This window comes from Vombatus ursinus, unplaced genomic scaffold (genome assembly GCF_900497805.2).
Source record: "Vombatus ursinus unplaced genomic scaffold, bare-nosed wombat genome assembly UNPS02014786.1, whole genome shotgun sequence".
In the NCBI taxonomy this organism is placed as follows: Eukaryota; Metazoa; Chordata; class Mammalia; order Diprotodontia; family Vombatidae; genus Vombatus; species Vombatus ursinus.
This window is the reverse complement of record NW_020954564.1, coordinates 29591304-29613935: the sequence shown is the minus strand read 5'-3', so window position 1 is coordinate 29613935 and position 22632 is coordinate 29591304. Positions and strand designations below refer to the sequence as shown.

The 22632-nt window shown below is 38.1% G+C and overlaps 1 protein-coding gene across 1 annotated transcript in view; it reads right to left on the bottom strand.

Moving 5' to 3' along the window:
- Positions 1 to 22632, bottom strand: part of LONP2 (lon peptidase 2, peroxisomal) — a 116411-nt gene that overhangs the window by 57843 nt on the left and 35936 nt on the right. Inside the window, exons 7-8 of the mRNA XM_027867581.1 lie at positions 21150 to 21408; positions 7317 to 7458 (exon numbers count right to left, since the gene is read on the bottom strand). Of these exons, the coding sequence (XP_027723382.1) occupies positions 7317 to 7458; positions 21150 to 21408 (401 nt within the window). The remainder of the gene's footprint in view (positions 1 to 7316; positions 7459 to 21149; positions 21409 to 22632) is intronic.

Sequence of the window (22632 nt, the reverse complement as noted above, 5' to 3'; positions counted from 1 at the left end):
AGTTTGACTGATGTGTCTAAGATCACCAATGGCATGAACACATGGCTGTTCCAAAACACAGGACAGTCATAAAATGAAAACTTTGAAAGGAAAACACAACACAGATGTACTGATTACAAGCAAGACTATGATTTAATACAAGATAGTGGTGAGAAAGAAAGTATTGCCATTATTTGGACCAATATGGTATGTGGGCAGAGCCGAGACTAAAATCCAGATCTATTACAGCCTCTGAGTACAATGCACTATCCACCGAAGTACATTGCTAACAGCTGAATAAATGCATTGTCAGCCCAACTGACTCCAAAGTACCTTTACCTTTCAGGTATCACAGTCCTATAATGAAATAAACTGACTAAAGGATACAACTTATTTGTTGTGGTGTGGTAGAAAGGGCACTCTACTCAGAGTTAGGAGACATTTGTGTTTGAATCTTGTCTTCAGTGTTTACCAGCTGTATAATCATGGCAAGTAACTTCAGCTTTGAGCCTTAATTTCCTCATCTATAAAATGGGAATATTAATAGTTCCAGTGTCCATTTTATGGGGTTGTTATTGGGATCAAATGAAAACTTTACATACATATATGTGTATAAAGTTTTATAAAATCTAGCTATGTTGGCTATTCATGTCACACAAATCTACTACCCTTTAATTTTTCTCACCTAATAAACTACTGTTTTTCTCATCTAACATTTTTCTGTGCTTTTGATTTCCAGATAAATGATTAGGGGCTATGGTCATCTTTCATGTTACTTATAATGGAATCTAAGCAAGCCCAGAATAATTTGGCATTACTGTCAAAATAATTTATCCTTTCCATTAAGAGATGAATATATTCCGTGTCATAAGTGATACAAACTATGCTCATTAAGAGTGCTCATAATTAATTACTTTCTCTCCCCCACCTAACCATACCTTAGGGAATTAGCTAAAGAGAAAGCAAATGGTAACATTCAATTTTCATCACTATAAATCTCACTAAAAAACAGAAGCAACATTTTGGTTTAGAACTATGATTACAACACATTAAAGGCAAACTTTTCATCAGAACTGGACAGTAAATCTTTCTAGACTTGTTTTGGCATAGTCTGGCCCCCTAATGAGAAATTATAGTTTTCAGTCATATGATTAGGTTGGCCAGATACTCAAAAATCAAATTTACAGCTGACTTTATGTTTTTGTAATGTAATATAATTTTACATACTATTGTTAAATCCAACATTAACTGTCAAAGATATTTCATTACTGGAAAGTCTTCTCGCACTCTAGGAGTAAAGTCAGATTACAGCCATGGGGCCTACTCATGGTATTTCTCAATCTCCTGGAGTCTCTTCTCAGGTCTCCTGAGAGAACCAGGTGCAGTGCAGCCCCCAAGAGGAGGAGCTTAGCATTTGTTAATGGCACTCCTGTTTGGAGAACAATCAGGAGGCCTAGTTCTGACGCTTCCTTTAAAGGTGAAGTAAAATACAAGAGTATATAGAAAAATGAAAATTTAAGTGAAAATCTGAGCATTTAAAATAAGATTTCATTTATCCAGCACTTACAGGCATAGAATTTCCTTTTCTGAAAAAGAACAGGTAAGAACACCAATTATTTAATTAATTTGCATTAAACATCTTCACTTTAGAAACAGAATCCTGGGGGCAGCTAGGTGGCACAGTGAATAGAGCTCTGGCCTTGGAGTCAGGAGGACCTGAGTTCAAATCCAGCCTCAGACACTTAACACTTAATAGCTGTGTGACCCTGGGCAAGTCACTTAACCCAGATAGCCTCACCAAAAAACAAACAAACCTGAATCCTCTCCTAGAGAAGGTAGGACTAGGGAACACAGAGCCAAGTTTGCCTTTGGGCTGGTTACTTAATTCCTTAGTTTCACTTTAACCAGTTAAATAGGGATAATAGTAGCTTCCCTACCTACCTCACCTGGCTGTCAGGAAGATCAAATAAGATACTGTATGTGAACATGTTTCATAAACTTTACAGCCCATACAAAGAAGCTGGAGGTGGGCTGCAATCTGCACAAGAGGAAATCATCTTTTAAAGAATGGAAGTGTGCAAAATGAAATGCAGTGGTGCTGTAGATACCTGAGTGTGAATTATTTTAATCAGGCAATCATATAGTTGAAAAATTCTAAGGGAAAGGGAGTTTTGACAGGGATAATATTAAAATATATATATATGTCAGGGCAGTATGGGGGTTCCACGTCAGAGGATTAGGTCTGGAAGAGGCCTTAGAGATCACCTAGTCTATTCCCCTCATTTCTCCAGATTAGGGAACTAAGTGCCAAAGAGGTTATGTTTCTAGCCCCAAACACCTAGACCAGAAATAAAGCTGTGATTGAAAACCAGGTTCAGTGACTTTAAAGTCCAGTGTTCTTTCCACTATATCATCACTATTTTTTAAGCATTTTTAAGATTTATAAAATGTTTTTCTTTCAAAGTACCTCTTACGAAAGAGTTAACGTTTGCCCGACTCTCATTTCACAAATAGGAAATGGAAACTTAGAGAGGCAAAGGGACTAGCCCAGGGCCACATGGGTACACATGAATACTACAGCCAAGACCCGCCCAAGACTCATGACTTAGTTCATCACTCTCGGGATCAGAGGAGAGAACACAGAAGGCAGGAGAGGGATTCAGAAAGAGAGGTAGAAGGGCAACAAAAGTAGTTTGCATACTTTCTTATCTAGGGCCTTGGCAGATGGTTGAGTTAAAAAGCTAGGGACAATTTAAATAGAACTTTTTTTGGACTAGTTTGGAAAAATTAAAACTTTAGCTTTCCCTGCTTTAGCTTTCTCCTGCTAATTCAAGCTAGACTACCCCAGGTGAGAAAAACAAAATGTTGAAGGTCTGGTGTACATAGACAGCAGGTGCTAATATACTTACTAACACAATTAAAGTTAAGTTCTGTATCTCACTTTTTCAGAAAAGGAAATTCTATGCAGACTAAGGATGTATTTGTTATTTGAAGAGCTCCATATTATGTAGATTTGAAAAAAAATTCTTCTCAAAGTTGATTAGCAGTGCTTGCCTCCTTTACAAAGTATTTATGGAGTCAAAACTATTTTACTGATTTACTTAAATTTAATAGAAATGGCTGAATTTTGCACAGATTATAAAGATGGAAAAATCTAATATATCTAATGCAAAACGAACACTTTAGGGCAAAATAACAGCTCTGTAATTTCCTGCTGAGTGCTCAAACGCACACAAAGACAGCTCTGTATCCAGTATTTTATTACTACCAAACTGACTGAGCCCCAAGAAAACATAATTGCCTGCCTATAGACTTGTTCTGATTTCCCTGCTTACAAACACTTACTTTCAAGTAGTTGGAGCCATTTCTATCTCCTCTCAACTAACTTTCAACAGAGGTCATCTAAATATAGAATAAATATTCCCTTGTTGACGACAGTAACTGGAAATAGGAAGACGTTCTGTTTTACTTGAGCAGTGACTCCATAGAAGCACAAGAACCAAACAAGGCCTGCACGTATGAACGCTGAGGCTCAGCAGAAGCCTGTCTACCAGTAGGGTGAGCTTAGAAATTCATTCAGCCTTAACGATGAGGAGCCTCACCTCCAGGACATGTCCATCTCCCCTTGGATCACATAAACTAGTTAAGGTGTACTAAGAGGAAGAAGGCCAGTTGTCACAGGATAGCTATGTTTCATGGCTAAAGATAGGGTGGATTTTTCCATACACACTCCTGAATCCAACCCCAGACATTTCTAGGTTATTATTACTATTTGATCTGAACTACTGAGTGGCAAGCACTTGGCTTTGATGGCTCTTGCATGGTGCCTTGTGATTGCAGGTGCTAGATAAATAATGCTTGTTGGGTTGGATTTGATAAAAGTATTGTGCTTCCATCACTTCCTTGCCCCAAAACCTCCAGAGGCTCCTCAGCGCCTCTTGAACATTCAAAGTACAAACCAGGCCTGGAATTTCAGGCCCTCTACAGTCTGCCTGAAACCAACTCTTCCAACCTTATTTTATACTAATCCTCTTCTCCTGAGCTATTTCAGACAAACTGTTCTCTTCTTGCCCTCTCCCCTGCTTCCCTTCAAGTCTTGGCTCATGCCATGTCTACCATGTCTGGCACAGATTCCTGTTAAGATCTTCCCTTCCTCTAAGACCCTGGTGCTAAGCCACTACCTGCTCCAGAAAGCCTTCCCCATTGCCTCCAGTTACCTTTCCCCCTTCCAACAAATGGAAACAACCATGACCACATTTCTCTTAGCATTCTGTGAGGACATCCCCTTTGCACTTATGGTCTAATCTAAGTTATTACTAGACAATAAGTTTTCAGGACAGCCCTCTCCTGTTCTCCTCCTGTCTGACTGTTCCTTCTTAGTCTCCACTGCTGAACTGTGGGGTATCCTCAAAGGCTCTATCATGGGCTTTTTTCTCTTTTCTTTCTCTATAATTTAACTCAGTGATCTCAGAGTTCCCATGTGTGGATTATTGTCTCTATGCAGAAAATTCCCAGATCTAGCTATCCAGCTTTAATATCACTTCTAAGGTCCAATTCCACAGCTCCTGCTGCTTATTGGACATTTCAACATGGATGTCCCTTAGAATATCCCAAACTCAACATGTCCAAACAAAATTCATTCTCTTTCCAGACCCTTCCTTCTTCTCAACTTCTCTATTATTGTCCAGGGAACCATTATCCTCCCAGTCTTCCAGGTTCACAACCTTGGCATCCTCCTCAAATCCTCACTCTTCTTTCACCCCCAGACACAAAAAGTTGTCATTTTTATCTCCACAACATCTCTTGTATGTGATCCCTTCTCTCCACTCACTTAGCCTGCCCCTCCCCCCTTCCCCCCAGCTCAGGCATTCATCTCCTCTCACCTGACATATTATAAAAGTCTTCAATGTGGCATCCATGGCTTGTCTCTCCTCCCTCCAATCTACCCTCCACACAGCTGCTAAAGTGATTTTCCTAAAACATAAGTCTGCCTATGTTAGCTCCCTGAACAATAAACTCCTGTGGATCTCTGTTATTTCTAGGATGAAATATAAATTTCTCTTCTTGGTATTTAAGGCTCTTCCAACCTGGTCCTTTCATATGCTTTCCCTCCCTCCACATACTAGGCAGTCCAGCAATGGTGGCCTATGTCTCCCTAGCACACAACACTGCATCTCCCATCTCTGTCAACTGCACTGGCTGTGTCCCATGCCTGGAACGCTCTCCTTCCCTCACCTCCATCTCTTGAAATCCCTGGCTCCTTTCAAGACTCCGCTCAAATGACACCTTAAAGCCTTGCTACCTCCCTGCTGCAACCTTCTCCCTCCCCACCCCAGGCACTAGAGCTTTCCTCACTAAGGTTATTTTCCGTTATAGTCTATATTATCTTGCACATGCCTATTCATTTACATGTAAGCTTTTTAAGGACAGGGAAGCTTTTTGTGTCTTTGCCTTTTTTTTTTTATATCACCAGCAGTGCCTTGGATCTGATTTTGTCTTTCTATCCCCAACACCTATCATAAAATCCTGGCGCTTACTTAATAAACGTTTGTCAAATTTTAATTTTATTTTTGACAGCTCCTGGTTATCAGAAGCAGGTAGTGATTAAAGTGGCTGCAGTAACAATTTCAATTTCACCACTAAGATGTCTGCATGTAACAAAGTTTCAAATGTGATGAAAGTGTAGTCCCATATGAAATTAAGTTTTAACTTAACACTTTGAGGTTGACTTCTTTTATCTCTGATTCTATATCCTCTGTCAGACAAGATGACCTGGCATGAAAGGGCAGTTGTTTCTGTACCTATATGAGGGGGAGGGATATAAATCTGGATAAACTGGCCAATCTGCATGCACCGGGGGCTCAGCTGTCACTTACTGTTTGGGAATGCCCAGTGGGCTGGTTTGAGGGCTGCCCAAAGCACTGCTTTTTAAATTTGTCAGGATTGGAATATCCCCCTCAAATGCTATACAGCATTACAGGATATGATACTATAACAGAAACACCTTCCAGATCTACAAAATCTCCCAATATGAGTTAAACTGCCAGTAAGAGTTTTCAGAGTGTTTAACAAACTACTACGTGATTTTTAAATAGTTTTATAAAGAATGAGATCACAGATCCACTACTAGAAGTGATCTCAGAAGTCACCTATTCTAACTCCCTCACTTTACACATGAAGAAACTGGGGATGAAAGAGGTTAAGGACTTACTTAAGGTCACACAGCTACGTAGGGGACAGAAGAGGAAGCTGAAGCCACGTTTGACTCCCAGTTCAGCATTCTAACACTATACTCTGTCTACCTCCCCTGAGCCACAATGTCACTCTTCACAGAAACACAGGAAATTAGTCCTTGAGGCAGGGACCTAGATAACCTAACTGCTGCCTCATAGTGGTTCAGGAAAAAAAAAAGTCGAAACTGGGGTTTTATAGGACAGATTAAAAAGTCCTTCCTCATCTAGGCCGACCACATGATTACAATACAATAGAGGAGACAAATGGCAGAGGCAGAAACAAACTCTTGACCAACACAAACACTATCATTTTACAAACTGAATTTGAGTACCTGCCATATTCTACCTATAATGTAAATGGTCAGCATCTTTTAAAATCTTCCTAAGTCATTAATGTTATTGTTTGAAGACTAGAGTGTTCAGTAAAGAAAGGGTATGCCTTACTGATTAATCATTTATCTAATGAGCATTTACCACAGGTATGATACTGTTCTAGGCTATGGGTGAGAGTAAAAAGACAGGGTTCTTCCAGGTTAACTAGGGGAAAAATAATGGTGTCTACAAAGAACTACTAAAGAGCAAGTCAGCATTTAGCAGTTGTGCATCTCAGTCCAATGCTACCCCAACTCATTTTTTGAGTCAGGTCCTCTGTGACTGCCACATCACCTCAGATTCTTTGAGATCACCAGATTAATGACAGTTCTTGGAACAAACCACCTTTAGATTGCTATTTAAGGAATGACTCAGGGCAGACAAGAAAAAGATTTTCCCACAATGCAAATGGAGCAGATAATAAGCTGTTTAGAACTCAGCAAAAGAACTGAGTGAAAATAAAGGTCACATTCATTTGGATGCCTAGTGGTTTCAAGCTTCACTGTGAATCAAGCTGTGTAAATTCTAAATGACATCAAGGTCAAATGTACTAGGAATACAGGACCTATAAAAGTACAGAAGCATCTTTTTCATTTATGCAAAATTGTCCCTTGCACCTGTACCAAAGCATATATAGTGTCTTTATTACAAAATTTGTACTCTATGAGTTCGATCCCTTACCCTCTATATTCCTTAGCTGAGATCTGTAGATTGAGTCCTTCTAAGTCTTACCTCAAGCAGGGCGGCGGCAGGGTCTCCCTGCAGACTTTTGCCCAGTTTATCAACCTCATCTAACAGGAACACTGGATTGTTGACTCCAACAGTCTTCAAGCCATTGATTATACGACCAGGCATGCTGCCAACATAGGTGCGCCTATTGGAAACAAACAGCAGATTCCAAACAATGAGATGACAGAAATCAAGAACAGAGCTTTTAGAAACCATCCATTTAGGACTAGAATAAAACCACCCAGCTTTCAGAGTACTATACTAAGATAGCAAAGGTACAAGATTCAATTCTTCTTAATCATTTATTTGTAGTATACAAATATTGTATTTGATACAATCAGTCAACCAGCAACATTTATTAAGAGCCTACTACATGCCAGGTGACATTACAGGCTCTGGAGATCCAAAGGTGACATTATAGGCTCTGGAGATGCAATGAAATAACACCTATTCCCAAGAAGCTCATGTCCTAATGAGAGGAGCTCACATTCTAATATCATACATAATCTTAAATTTCCTTCAATATCAGGAACAGCAGATCCCCAGTTAGAAGATAAGTGTTTAAATACTGGCTTCTTTGACTAGACAGCTGTAGAGGCACAGTAGATAGGGCATTGAACCTGCAGTCAGGAAGACTAGAGTTCAAATTTGGCCTCAGATCCTTACTTGTTGTGTGGACCTGGGCAAGGCACTTAGCCTCTGTCTGCCTCAATTTCCTTAAATGCAAAATGGAGATCATAATAGCGTCTACTTCCCAGGGTTGTTATGAAGCTTAAATGAAGTAATATTTGGGGCAGCTAGGTGGCACAGTAGATACAGTGTGGGACCTGAAGTCAGGAAGACTCATCTTCTTGAGTTCAAATCTGGTCTCTGATACTGTGTGACTCTGGGCAAGTCATTTAACCCTATTTGCCTCAGTTTCCTCATAAGTAAAAGGAACGGGAGAAGGAAATGGCAAACCTAAATGCTAAATTTCAGTTTCATACTCAGTAAAATGGACAGAATACCACACCTTTACTTTTACTTTAATCTTACTTGCCATTTGGGATGTTTCTCAAGCATTAAGTAATCAATAAATTTAATACTTAGGCTTTTTTTCCAGGGGCCCCCAAGAACTTTTTCTCAGTTTCTTAAAGAGATAACTGTGCCTACAAAAACAGTTTTATTACCAACAGGAGTCAGAATGACCCAGGTTCACTCTGACACATAATGACTGTGTGACCTTAGGTAAGTCACTTACCTTCTCAGTACCCCAAGTAACTTTTTAGGAATATAAGATACTGAACAGTTGCCAGTATGTATTGGAAGATGGTGTTTCTCTAGTAAAGACCCTTAAAATGCAGTGAGCTGGTTAGGCCTACTTGAAGAGGTAGAATTAGTTTGTGAATTACTGAAAATGCACAATTCCAAAGTTTTCATTTTGAATGATTATTGTGTGCTGATCTGATACAAATTTGTAACATACTGATGGGATATGGGGACCAATCAAAAGTTCAAACTACCAATTCTGACCTGCTTAATAAAAGTACCATTTCTACCTATATGCACTACTTAATACATCCAAATACAGATAGATCAGTGAACATTAAAATAGCATGGACTATTTGGTCACTTTTGGAAAAGAGCCATCTTCCCATAGCACATATATGTAGCATATAACAAGAAATACGAATAAATTTATCAAAATTAAAGAAAGTACCCTTTTAACAAAGCAAAGGACAAACTTGAGAGGAAGTACAGACAGTCAATAGTGGGGTGGCCTGCCTATACCATATACTTGCTGTGTGACTGACTGTGTGCATGACTTCCCAAGGAACCTCTCTAAGATTCTAAGTAACAGGCAAGTGGAAGTAGAGTAAGGAAACAGAAGGAGTGCCCTATACTTATGAAATCAGAGAGCTGGACAAACTTTTAAAGTGACAGTTTGCTAACTTTTCATGTCATTCTTGTAACCTAAAGCCACACCCAAACCAAATATTGTTGCTAAAAAAGAAGAAAATGCTGACTGCTCAGAAGAGACTGCTACATGATGCAGGGAACTGCCATCTCTTGAGGGACACAAAGCAGATCTAAACACTGCCTGTCACATGATCTGTAAAAGCCAGCCAGAGTGAACAGTATGACCTGGGAAAGGACAAGGAAGCCTGACAACACCACGCACATGCTTCCATATCCAGCAAAGGTGACAAATGTACATAATCAGATGCTGTAAAGATTGTCCCATCAGGGTAAGGGAGGAGCAAATTCATGTTTACAGTAATGTGGGAAAATAGAAGATGTGTAGAAAAGTGAGGTCTTCATAATCATTTGCTTAATGTTTATTTCTCTGGAGGTAGTAGGGTAAGGGCAGCTAGTTGGTACAGTAGATAAGAGTGCTGGGCCTGGAGTCAGGAAGACCTGAGTTTAAATCTGGCCTCAGACACTTACTAGTTGTGTGACGTGGGCAAGTCACTTAACCCTGTTTGCCTCAGTTTCCTCATCTGTAAAATGGGCTGGAGAAAGAAATGGCAAACCACTCCAGTATCTCTGCCAAGAAAAAAAAAACCCAAAAGGGGTCACGAAGAGTCAGACATCACTGAATAACACTAACAAAGTACAGCAAAGATGGAAAAAACACTGATTTTGGTGATGGAGAGCCTAAGTTCAATTCCCATTCTGTGACTTATTAGTTGCATGCAGCATGCAGGTTCCTTGAACAATGTGAATCTCAGGTCCCTCATTTATAAAATGGAGATGCTCCTAATGATTCTTACCTCATTGTGTTATTATAATAAAATCACTTTATAAATCTTAAAAGTATTATGTGAACGTGAAGTATGATTATCATGAGACAACTGTAGAAAAGTAAAAAGTATTTATGTTTCACTTCCTTTAAAGGTCACTTATTGGCAAAGTGTTAATATCCTTCTTTTTTTGAAGTTTTTGATGGGCAGCCTTCTAAAACAGTTTGTGCCAGTTTAAAGTCTAGGATTTTACAGCTTCCTTTCTTGCAGAAATGGTTATTAAACATTATACACACACATATATGTATATATAGACATTATAGTGAGATGTATACACATACATACACACACCTCTCAATACATTATATACACATTAAGTATATAGTATATATCCTATAGTATATTTACACTATAGTAAGATGTGTGTCACACACACACACACACACACACACACACACACACACCCCCTCACTATAATGCCGATCTACCTAGTCACAATCTTTCAGTAACCCCCTACTGCCTATAGAATAAAGTGCAAACTCAGCTGACAATCAAGGCTCATCATAATCTGGCCCCAATTTACCTCTCCAACTTTAATAAGTAGTTTTTATTCTACATAAATTCAACACACTATTCTCAACTAGGCCTTGTGTTTTCCCTCTTCTGTAGCTGTGTTCAGACATTCATAAAGTAGTTAGGTGGTGCAGTGGGTAGAGTGCTAGGCTCAGTGTCAGGAAGACCTGAGTTCAAATCCTGCCTCAGATGCTTACTAAAGCATCTACGACTCTACCAGGGGCAGGGAACCTGTGGCTTTGAGGCCACGTGTGCCTTCTAGGTCTTTAGGTATGGCCTTTTGACTGGGTTCAAGTTTTACAGAACAAATCCTTTTATTGAGGGGATTTGTTCTGTGAAGTTTGGATTCAGTCAAAGGGCTGTACCTGAGGATCTAGAGAGCCACATGTGGCCTCAAGGCTGCAAATTCCCTACCCCTGCTCTAGGCAAACCACTTAATTTTTATGCCTCAGTTTCCTTATTTGTAAAATGGGGAAGGGTATGGGCTCAATGGCCTCCAATGTCCCTTCTCTTCATCTTTGATCTTATGACTTTACCTGGAATATCCTCTCTGCACAGTTCTATCCATCGGTCAAGTCTTGGAGCAAATCCTAGCTGCTCCATGAAGTGATCTCTGATCACTTTGACTGGAAGCATTCTCTTCCTTCTCTGAAATACAGTGGCAGTTACTGTCTCAACCACTTCTTCAGAATTCAGCATTGCTCATATGGATGTCTGATATTCTCAAGTAGTAGACATTACACCTTTAACTCTTCTTTCAGTCCTGCTTCAGTACTCAAACACAATGCCAGGCACATAACAAAGGTGTGATCATTATTTGATTGACTGAAGTCCCAAACAAAAGCCTGTTTATACACACACACACACACACACACACACACACACATACACACAAAATTGCAGCAGATCAAATATATGTCCTGACCAAAGTACAATTCAACCACTCTTATTAAGGGGGCACAAAAGGATGTTTTATGGAAGAGGGTGTTAGTGTCACTTCATTAATGTCTCTTTCATACGCCTTTAGAGGTCCTGGAACATATCGCTCATGACCACTTCAAGGGGGATCTGTGGTTTCTTGAATAAGGCACAGAAATCAGCCCCATTCTCAGCATTATTCAAACTGGGCAAACTCCTATAAATATTTTAGGACTCCAACAAGTGCTAAATGTTCTACAGCCATTAAATGTATTTCTAATTCCAGTTTGTTACTTTCACAAATGTATACCACCAATCTTGAAAGTAGGGAAATTGTCAATCTATTCTCAGAAAAACAGCAGCTGAGAATGTGTTGAAGATGAGTCAGTAGTCTTATATAAGTCTAGAGTTTTATAGAAAAGATAGACAATGATATGATGGTTTGGTTTACCAAAAGCACTGTGAAGTAGTAATGTGGTGACTTGGAAAGACTACTGGATTTGGAATTGGAGGACCTGGGGACAATTCTGGTTTTGTGACTAACTTACGTGACAACGAGCTATATCTGACTCAGATTAAATCCCTACTAGCTTAGGTCCAATAATGAGCAAAGTAAGATATTTGCCAGTCTAGTTTTTCTCATTTTCCATAGGAGAACAATCTACCTGTAGGTCATTCAACAGTTCACAAAAGGAGATTTGGTCAAATCACTTTACCTCTCATGACTCAGAATTCTGGTCCAGCTCCCTTCATTCTATAGATGAGCAAATTAAGGTCCCTTCTAGGTCTAAATCTGTAATCCTGTGATTTTTTTTTAAAGAGGTAAGTGGGCCTCATCTATTTGATATGCAGTTAATTGTACATCTTTGAGTAGTGTAACAACTCCTTCAGGTCAATGAAATCAGAGCTCTGGATTGGAAAAAGAATTCTACTCCAAAGTGTTGACACATTTTTTCTAGTTATTAGGAGAGTTAGATACAAAGGACTTTGCACTCGTTTGAAGATACTCTCTCAGAAGAGTGGTCTCCAAAGTAGGGTGGGAAAGATGATCCATTGGGATGTGGGAAGAAAATTAGAACATTTGCTCTTTATATTAAAATAAATCAAATTTTACTAATATTTAATATGCAGATTGACATTTTCTGACTCTCAAAGTGCTCTTCCCAAAATGCAAATGTCTGACCACATCACTCTGCCCAATAAATTCTAGTGTCTCTCCATCATCTCCAAGATCAAATATAAAATCCTGTTTGGTGTTCAAAGACCTTCACAACCTGCTCCACCGCCCCCTCCTTTTCTGTCTTCTTACATCTTACTTTGCCCCTATGCGTTCAGCAATCCAGTGACACTGGCCTCCTCATTGTTTCTTGAATAAGACACTCCGTCTCCCAATACCAAACATTTTCACTGGCTGTCTCCATGCCTGGAATGCTCACCCTCCTCCTCATCTGCCTCCTGGCTTCTCTGACTTCTTTCAAGTTCCATTTAAAACCCCATCTCCTACAGGAAGCCTTTCCTGATACCTCTTATTTCCAATTTATCCTGTATATCCTTGTTTGCACACAGTTGTTTTTGAATCTATTTGTTAAAAAAAATTAATATACAATACAACTGACATCAAGGAAGATGGAAAATTGCTATCTGAGTTTCAATAAAAATGTTTGTCTCGGAATATGGCCCTGAAAAATGAACAGCAGGATTTAACAAGAGCAGCCAGTGACAGATTTTGTCCATGTTGATCTATGTAGCTTGGCAAGGTAGCCTTTTCAGTCAGATCCACCATTAAAACCAAATACTGAAATGAACTGAACTTTGAACCAGACCTCTGAATTGTTTTATCATAGTGTTAAATACCAGATTTTAAAAAATAGTGAAGCACATTCAATCTTAGTGTCCTTAGTAAAGATATTATTAACAATATTTTTAGTGAAAGGAAAAAGGTTTTAGTGCCATTAATATATTTTGAAAAGCAATATTGTACATTTTATCATATTCTTTTAAATTTCTATTTTTGTGTATGTTTTGTAATGTACATGTTAGTACATTAACACATGAATATAATTTATAAATAAATATATATATATATATATATATATAAAGGAAGTCTTTGCTCAAAAGTTTTTTTTTAAACTGACAGGGGAGTGATCAAGAAAGTTCGAAGACTGTTACTCAAACAGGGAGATTTGTTGCTTCTGTACATGGATTTCATTTGAACATGTTTTGTGATCCAATCTTGTCTCCAGTCAGAATATATATCTATATAATTCAGCCCCACTAAATGTAAAACATATACTAGACAGAAGAGCTAGAATGACAGTAAGATTCTGAATGATACAGCTGACATATTTGGAAACTGCTAACAAATTTCACAACAACCACCAGAAAAATTAGCTGGTTATTATTTGGCAAATAAGATATTTTGAGGTAGGTAGGTGGCACAGTGGATAGAGTGCTGATCCTAGAATCAGGAAGACCTGCGTTCAAATTTGGCACTCACTAGCTGGGTAACCCTGAGCAAATCACTTAACCTCTGTATACCTTAGTTTCTTCAACTATAAAGTGAGGATAATAATAACACTCACTTTCTAAGGTCGTTGTGAGGATCAGATGAGATAATATTTGTAAAGCACTTAACACAGTGCTTGGCACACAGGTACTTAAGCATCTGTTTACTGCATTCCTTCCCAGAAAAAGAAAATCGGGTAAAATTTACCTAGAGCCAGAAATACCACATACATTTCATTTCTGTAATCAGTTTGCTGTTATTTACCAAAGTGTAAACTGCTTAAGGGCAAGGCCAAGACTAGTCTGTACTGAACATCACATAATATAGCACCAGTGAGTGGGACAAAGTATCCAGGAGAAAAGATAAAATAACAACTTTGCAAAAGTTTCATCTCACATGATTTGTTACATTAGAACAATTCTTAACCTGGCATCCATGAATTTGTTTTTAAAATATTTTGTAATAGTATTTCAATATAACTGGTTTCCTTTGTAATCCTATATATTTTATTTTATACATTTAAAAACATCATTCTGAGAAGAGTTCCATAGTCTTCACTAAACTGCCAAAGGGTTCTATGACACAAAGAAGGTGAAGAATTCCTAGTTTGAAATTTTCTGCTGAAATACCAGGATAAAGACACTTAGTGAAAACAATTATCTGTTTATACTCTCATAGCATTCATCCATACATGACACTTCACTGGTAGGTATCTAAGTACCTAGGTAACTACTCAACTGAGAGACATATTATATGTGATAAACAAGCCTATCTTCATTGCCAAGAATTTTACCTTTAGTTAAAGGTTTATTATTTTTCCAAACAGTTTAATTTGTGCTTTCTAGAAGTAACTACAGACAATTCTAATGTGTCAGACTAGTTAGTGTCAAATTAAGAGCTAACCATTTATAGCACCCCCGCCCCCCCCATGATCAAGTAATGAGTTTACTGTCTGCTCTAGTACCAGTATCTTCAAACACAAGTGTCTTTAAAAATGCTTTCTGATTTTAGGCCACTGCTAATAACCATCAAAAGATGACCCCAAAATACCTATAAGGAATAAAGCATCAACTTATCCGCATTTCACGTCCAATTAAAAAAAAAAAAAAAACAAATCTGTGATTTCCTTGGAGTAGATAACTCATAGTAAGAAAACTCTACAAATGCAAAACTGCAACTGCTCTCCAATTGCCTTAGAGCCTTTGGGGGTTAAGGGAACTTCACCTGAGAAGTCAAGGTCACAAAGCTAGTATGTTGGAGGCAGGACCTGGATCCACATCTTCCTAACTCCTAGTCAGGTGTCTAGCTTCTCCTAGTCATGCTGCCTCATTATGCTATTGTGAATATCAAATGAGATAGTATATATAAAACACTATAAGCCTTTACACCTTCATTTTCAGTAAGTAGAAGTTTATTCTGTGTGTGCTATTCTGATAGTTTTTTAAGCTTACATTCAATTAAAGGGCTCTTGCTGGTCAAGTTTGCAAACATTCATCAAGAGCCTACTATGTGTATGGAGATCCTTGCCTCAGATTTTACTGAAAAAAATTGAGGCCATCCATGATCCAGTGACACTGGTCTCCTTGCTGTTCCCTAAACACGACACTCAATTCCAGAATCTGTGCATTTCTCAATGGCTGTTCCCCATGCCTGGAATACTCTCTTCCTCATCTCCACCTCCTGGCTTTCCTCAAAACCCAGATAAATTTCGTCTTCTACAAGAAACCTTTCCTGATCCTCCATAATACTAGTGCCTTCCCTCTGTTGATGATTTCCAGTTTATCTTGTATATTTTGTTTGTAAGTAGCTGTTTGCGTGCTATCTCCCTCTAGTAAAAGACTGTGAGCTCCAGGAGAAAAGGAACAGTCTTTAGTTTTTCTTTGTATACCCAGGGCTTAGCACAGAATTCAGCACATAGTAGATGCTTAATAAATGCCTACTGACTTGACTTGTTAGATTGGGGAATACAAAGACTTCCCTCCTGCACTTCCATCAGTAAGCTAATCAACCACTTAAAAGAAATGGGCACAGAAATATTCTTAATGTAAAAACACTACCAATGTCAGACAACTGAAAACCAAGAAAAGATATAACTTTTCTTTATTTCCCCCATCCCCAAATCATGAAATGTTGGGAAGGGGTTGATTTTTTTTAACTATTCACAACTGGCTAAATAATCCTCCAGTAAATATCTAGGCTAAATGGATAGAGATGAAATTCTGCATATGAGAAAGGTAAGTGATGAAAGCCAATATGACGCATTTTAGAAAGCTGGGATATGCTTGATAAAGCAGCTCTGTTTTTCTCTGGCTATTTTAAGACAGCAGAACAGTAGTAGCTACACAGAGGCTAAGGAAAAACAAGAATTCACATGAATGCCAATAATAAGCACATGACCAGTGCTCAACAAGCAAGATATGGGTGTTTCCAAAATGCATTTTTTGGATCGTCACATGGAGCCAAACGTGCCCCCAATTCCCACCCCAACTCCATGTTGCAATCTGATAGATATACTACTTTTTCTCCGGAAGGTATAGTGACAAAATTGAAAGCTGCAAATATATATGCTTATATATTTTTTGCTGTCTCCAAACAAAATGCTTTCAAATCAAACATTCTAAAAAACTTCCGTACTTTAGAAAGCGTATGGGCAAAACACTCCAGTGGCATACGAACAGGCAACATTGTTAATGGAATGTTTAATGTGCCAAGTTTCTGAGCATCCACCAGTTATGATATAACTATCATCTATTCATTAAAAAATGAATACCTGGTGGAGGCTAAGTCCAAAGAGTCTTTTTAGTGGTAAAAATTCCAGCTTTTCTACTTATTTCTTAGAGATAAGAGACACGTTTTAAGGAAATATTTTAGCCTCCATATATGTGAAACTATTTATAACAGCTCTTTTTTTTGTGGCGATAAAACACTGGAAACTAAGAGGGCACCCATCAGTTGGGTGATTGACCAAATTATGATACATGAATGTATAGAATAGTACTGTATTATAAGAAATGATTGAAGGAGATAGTTTTAGAGATGTCTTGGAAGACTAATATGAACTAATGCAGACAGAAGTAAGCAGAACCAGAACAATTTATCCAAAAACAACACTGTACAGACAAACAACTTTGAAAGACTTAAGAACACTGATTAATGTAGTGATCAACCACAACTCCAGATGACTTATGATGAAACATGCTACCCACTTCCTGACAGAGAAATGATGGTCTCCAAGTGCAAAATAAGAAACATTTTTTTTATATGGCCAATAAGGGGATTTGCTTTATTTTATTATCATGTTCATTATAAGGATTTTGTTTTTCTTCTTCCAAATGGGGGGGAGGAGAAGAAAAAGAGAGGTGCAAGGGAGTGAAAATATATTTTTGTTAACTGAAAAAAATAAAATTACATTTAAAAATTTAAAAAACAAATATTTTAGCCCAATGGTACAGTTTTTTCCGACATACATTGTTCCCCTCACCCCCATCACCTTCAAATGCAAGTCTATAGGTGATAAAAAGGTCATTTTATAATCTCAAGTCTTTATTTACTGTAAACAGTAAAAAAAAAAAGTAAAAAAAGTAAAAAAAAAAGCAGTCTATTCAGAGCTAGAAAAGAATGTAGGTTTTATACCTCTTGCCAAATAATTTTTAAAAGGGGATGGAGAAAAGTGGAGGAATCATGCAAGGGAATTCTAGAGAGTACAGGGGAAAGAGTAGGCAATGCTGAGGAACATTAGGATGAGTAAATCAGGGGGGGGGTTGGGAATGGTTTGCTCCGATGCGACTGGTGATTGATTAATAAAGGGATAGGGAAAAATAATAAGTTGTGGGAGATCATTAGCCATAGCAGTGGGTAACAGATGAATAATAAAGCTGACAGTGTCCAAAGGGCTGGGAATCTGGTCCAGTTTAGTTTTACAGATAGGAAGTTGAGGTCAACAAGGTTTAATGACTTGTTCAAGGTCATATACAGTAAGTGGCAGCGATGGAGACAGATACCTCTGACACCAGAGATGGAGACAGACACCTCTGACACCAAATCCAGGGCTCTCGGCAGTCCACCATACTGTCTCTACTTCCCAGATACGTGGATGTGGCTTAAATTTTGATCTTAGGAAGAGAATGACATCATTTTTATTTGAATAAAAGCAAGTAAATTAGAATTCAAATATTAATTTTACCTATTTTTCCATCTATACCAACATATGGTTTGTCTCTTTTCAAAGATTTCTCTTTTGAGGGGATATCTGAACCAAGAGGCATTGTCATTGTTGTGAGATATTTTTCATAGCCTTCCCACAAAAAATTCATATTTTTAACGGTCTCGGCACTCAGTAATAAATATTTTAAGTGTGATGTACTTTATAAATTTCAATTGGTAAGAAAATATTAACAAAAGAAAAAAAGCAGTTTCTAATTTTTAGCTTGTCCTATTTAGGATCCGTGCTGAAAAATACTGAACACTTTTATCACTCAGTATGGAAGGAATTGAGGAAAGCAAAGTATAGGATCTGGTAAAATGTGATCCCATGTGCCTGTCATCTTCCCCAACTTCATATTCAGTATATCACTACCACTGCCACCACTATCACCTCACTGGGAAAGGTGAAAAATAAATTCTGAGTTGCTTTTACTTTAGATCTTCAAGCCACGAGATCAGAAATTGTTTTCTACTTTGGATAACTGAACCCTCTGTGGATAGGGGTGCATAGAGTCCTAGAATTAGGTACTTCTGCAGAAGTGGTTTCTCTGCCCTTTTGCTTCCTTGTGGAAGCAAACAACAGCCTCTAGTGGCTTATGTGGGAATTAAAACAAAACAAAAACAACTGAAAACATAAACTCTTGACTGAGCAAAAAGAATCTGAAAAGTCACAGGAATTTATCTAAAGAGAATGAACTAATTAGCCATCTATGAAGACTCGGTGTTCACTAAAACATCCCTCTCTCTCTTTTTTTTTTTTTTTAACACATGGAAAGTTTTACCTGAACAACCAATCAACAAGTATTTATTAAAAACCTACTATGTATCAGGCACTGTGCTAGGCACTGGTGGTCCAAAGATGAAAATAAAATGGTTCTTGCTCTTAAGGAAGATACATGCTATCGGGGAATAAATATATGCATCTGAAGTATGTACACAATAATTAGAAAATAAATACAAGGGAAGGAGGGTCCTAGCAATAGGGGTGGAGGGAGATGTGGAGAGGGGGAAAAGAGTCAAGAAAAGCTTCTCGTAAAAAGTGGTACCTAAACTATGATTTGAAGGAAGAGTTCTTTGCCCTTTCCCATTCCAACTGGTAAGTGAAAAATGTCATCAATTACCTACTCGGATAAGGCAACATCTATTATATGGAAAATAAAATATACACAAAATAAGGCATTCTAGTTTGGGGGCTGCTTTCTACTTTTCAAATACTTTGCTTGCAGTATGCTGATAGCAAAATCTGCAGACCTCTCTGATAGTTAAACCATGACAGAGACCTTTCAACTTTATGGCATAGACACTCACACTTTGCCATATTATTTTTTTAATCTAAAGAAACTCATAATGAGTAATGAAGAAGTCAGTGTTACAGCAAGGGAGTTTCATAGGTAGCAATAAAGTGCTATGTCAACGTAAGCTATTGGAAAATAGTTATTGTGACCAAAATGAATTATTTGTTTGCTCTTATAGCTAAGATGACACAGATGTTCACAGCCTTTCTACTATTTACATTTTATGTACCAAACTAACTCTTCTCCATTTTGGAGTTTAAACAAACAAACAAAAACCCAAAGCGAAAGTCATTTAAATTGAAGTAAATACAAAAAAGATTCCCATAACATTTTTCTTTTTTAATTGTAAAGGTTATAAATTAACGTTAGTTGTTCAATGGGACTTCCTTAGTGTAGAAGAAGATATTAGATATTCTTGATAAATCTAACACACTGAGGATTCCTTTTCAATTGTCATAGTGCTAAGGAGCCGAGCCTCGGGGGCAAGCCAGGTCTGGGTCCCCCAGACACGAATTCTCTTGCCCTACAAGCAGCCACCCCAGTCGGTTCCTCCTTTCTCAACCTCCCATGAATGAAGTAGTCCAGACCATGAGGTATGAGATGAGTTGCAAGTGTGAGATAAGGATGAGTTAAAATGGAGGAGAGAGTGCGAGTAGAAGAAATAAAGATGAAATTAGAGAAAAAGAAGAGGCTAGAGAGGTCAAATCACAGAAACTAAGGGAGAAGACCGAGGAAATAAGGAGGCAGATTTTTTTGGGGGGGGGAGGGAGTGGGGGGTCAGGCTTGTGATTATATTTGTGTGGGAGCACTCCTGGTGTGGAAACTCCCTCCATTGGTATAGATCACCACTATAACTGCATAGTTATAGCCTTGGAGAGTTGCTGAATAAGTAGCCAAGTGTGAGACTCGTCTACAGTCTCACAGTCAGTATGTGTCAGGGGTAGGCCCTGAACTCAGGCTTGATTTTATGCAGCCCTTTACCCATAACACTACGCTGACACTCCTTTGTTGTTATATTAATTTTTATGAGGGAATATTTACGCCAAGGGTACTTAATTTGTGCATGACTATGCAGTCAAATGGGAAACAATGGAATTGTAGAGTATATTTGTTATCTGACATTACAATGCCACTATGCAATAAACGTCCATAACTGTTTAAAAGTATGCTGCCCCCTATATCATTAAATGGTAGTACGGGAGAAATGTTTTTTGGTTGGTTAGTTTTGTGCTACCATGGAAAACATAAAACCCAAAACCTAACAAAAAAATAAAAAAAGAGAAAAATGTATATGCTCCTAAACTTCAGGAGGTACCTCGAACCAAAGCAAAATGTATGGTCCCTGGCCTAATGAGTCATAAAGAGAATGTCATTTCCACTCCCAAAGAATTTGCTTTTTTACTCAGACAGAACATGAGGATAGCAGGCAAATCTGTCCTCCAACCAAGTTGAGACATTATTAAAACCATCTTTTGAAGATAATTTGGCTACAAGGCTGAGAAGGTAGTGAGCTGAAGAAATGGCACACTAACAAACTGGGGCCCTTTAAAGCAGTGTTTTTCTTCTGTCTCAATTAAAATAGCCAGATGAGAGCAAAAGAGTGAACTAAGAGAAATACCTGTGTCCTCGAATGTCTGACTGATCACATACACCTCCCAGTGCGATCCTGTGAAATTCTCGACCCAAGGTCTTTGCTACTGATCTTCCTACACTTGTTTTGCCAACTCCAGGGGGGCCAACAAAGCATAGGATTGGGCCCTTCAGGTTGTTCTTCAGCTGCCTGACAGCTAAGTATTCCAGCACCCTTTTCTTCAACTTGTCCATGGCATAATGATCGTTGTCCAGAAGAATTCGGGCTGCCCGGATATCAAGGCGGTCTGTCAAGCAATAGAGTTCAAACAATTTGAATACTCAAATCAAGTATCTCATTTTTACTTTAACTGAAAAAAACTGTTATCAAAAAATAGGACGGACCAAGAAAAGACTGAAATTGTTTTCCTTTTGGTAGAGTATCTTAAGAGAGGTCCAGACATGGCTCATCTACATAACAAAGGCTAGCAGCAAGACAATGTCCTACTATAATTTCTATCTCTCGAAAGTATTATAGATATTCATTTCTACTTAAGAAATGCTACTTAGATCTACAGATTAGTTTTTTGAGATGTAGAAAATTTCTCAAGGGGATGCAATTTCTACATAACCTATATTCTTACTTTGTTTCCCAAACTAAGTTTTCTTAAATAAATGTACTGCTATCATTGTATATTAACTTCATATTATTTTATTTTAACTTTATATATCCCTACCCATACCTAGAGATTTATTCCACGGCGTTTCTTAAACTGTGTCACAAGTGGAAAAAGTTTAAGAAGTTCTGATAGAACAAAGGAAAAAAAGGAGTTCCTCAGCTGAGTCTAATGGTATACGTTCCACACCAACAATCTTCCACATCTGTAAAAAAGGGAGGGAAGTGCATTTTCTTATCTCTTTTAGGACAAACTTCCAAGACCAAGTTTTCCTAAAGGTCCCACTGAGTGATTTTGCACCTAAAATTCTTACATTATATTATATTCTTATATTAAAAAGCTATTGCAAAAGTCAAGATGAAAGGCCTAAACTAGAGAGGTAGTCCTGTGAATAGAGAGAAGGGAGTACCTGTAAGAGTGATTCTGTGGAGGTAGGATGCATAAAAACTGATACATTGATTAGATATGGGGGCTAACGGAAAGTGATGAATTTTGGGGGACTCCTAGTTTTCCAGTCTTGGTAACTAGAATGCTGACAATGACTTCAATGGAAACAGGGAAGTTGGGAGGGGTTGGAGAGAGGAGAGGAAGTATAGATAGCAAATGCCTGTATAAATCTATACATAAATAAGCAAAATGAAAACATACAGATACAGCAACTTGCTGAAGCTAAAGCAGTAAAGGAACAAAGGTGACTGTACTTTTAATTTGATTGACTCTGCAACTCAGTATTTCACAGAGGTCGTTAACATCAGAACACAGGGCAATAGTTTACTGAAAGAAGAGAAGCCCAAATAAGTAATTATATTTGTAAAGGGATTTCTGGCATTGCTAGAGTTTTGGTTTTTTTTAAAC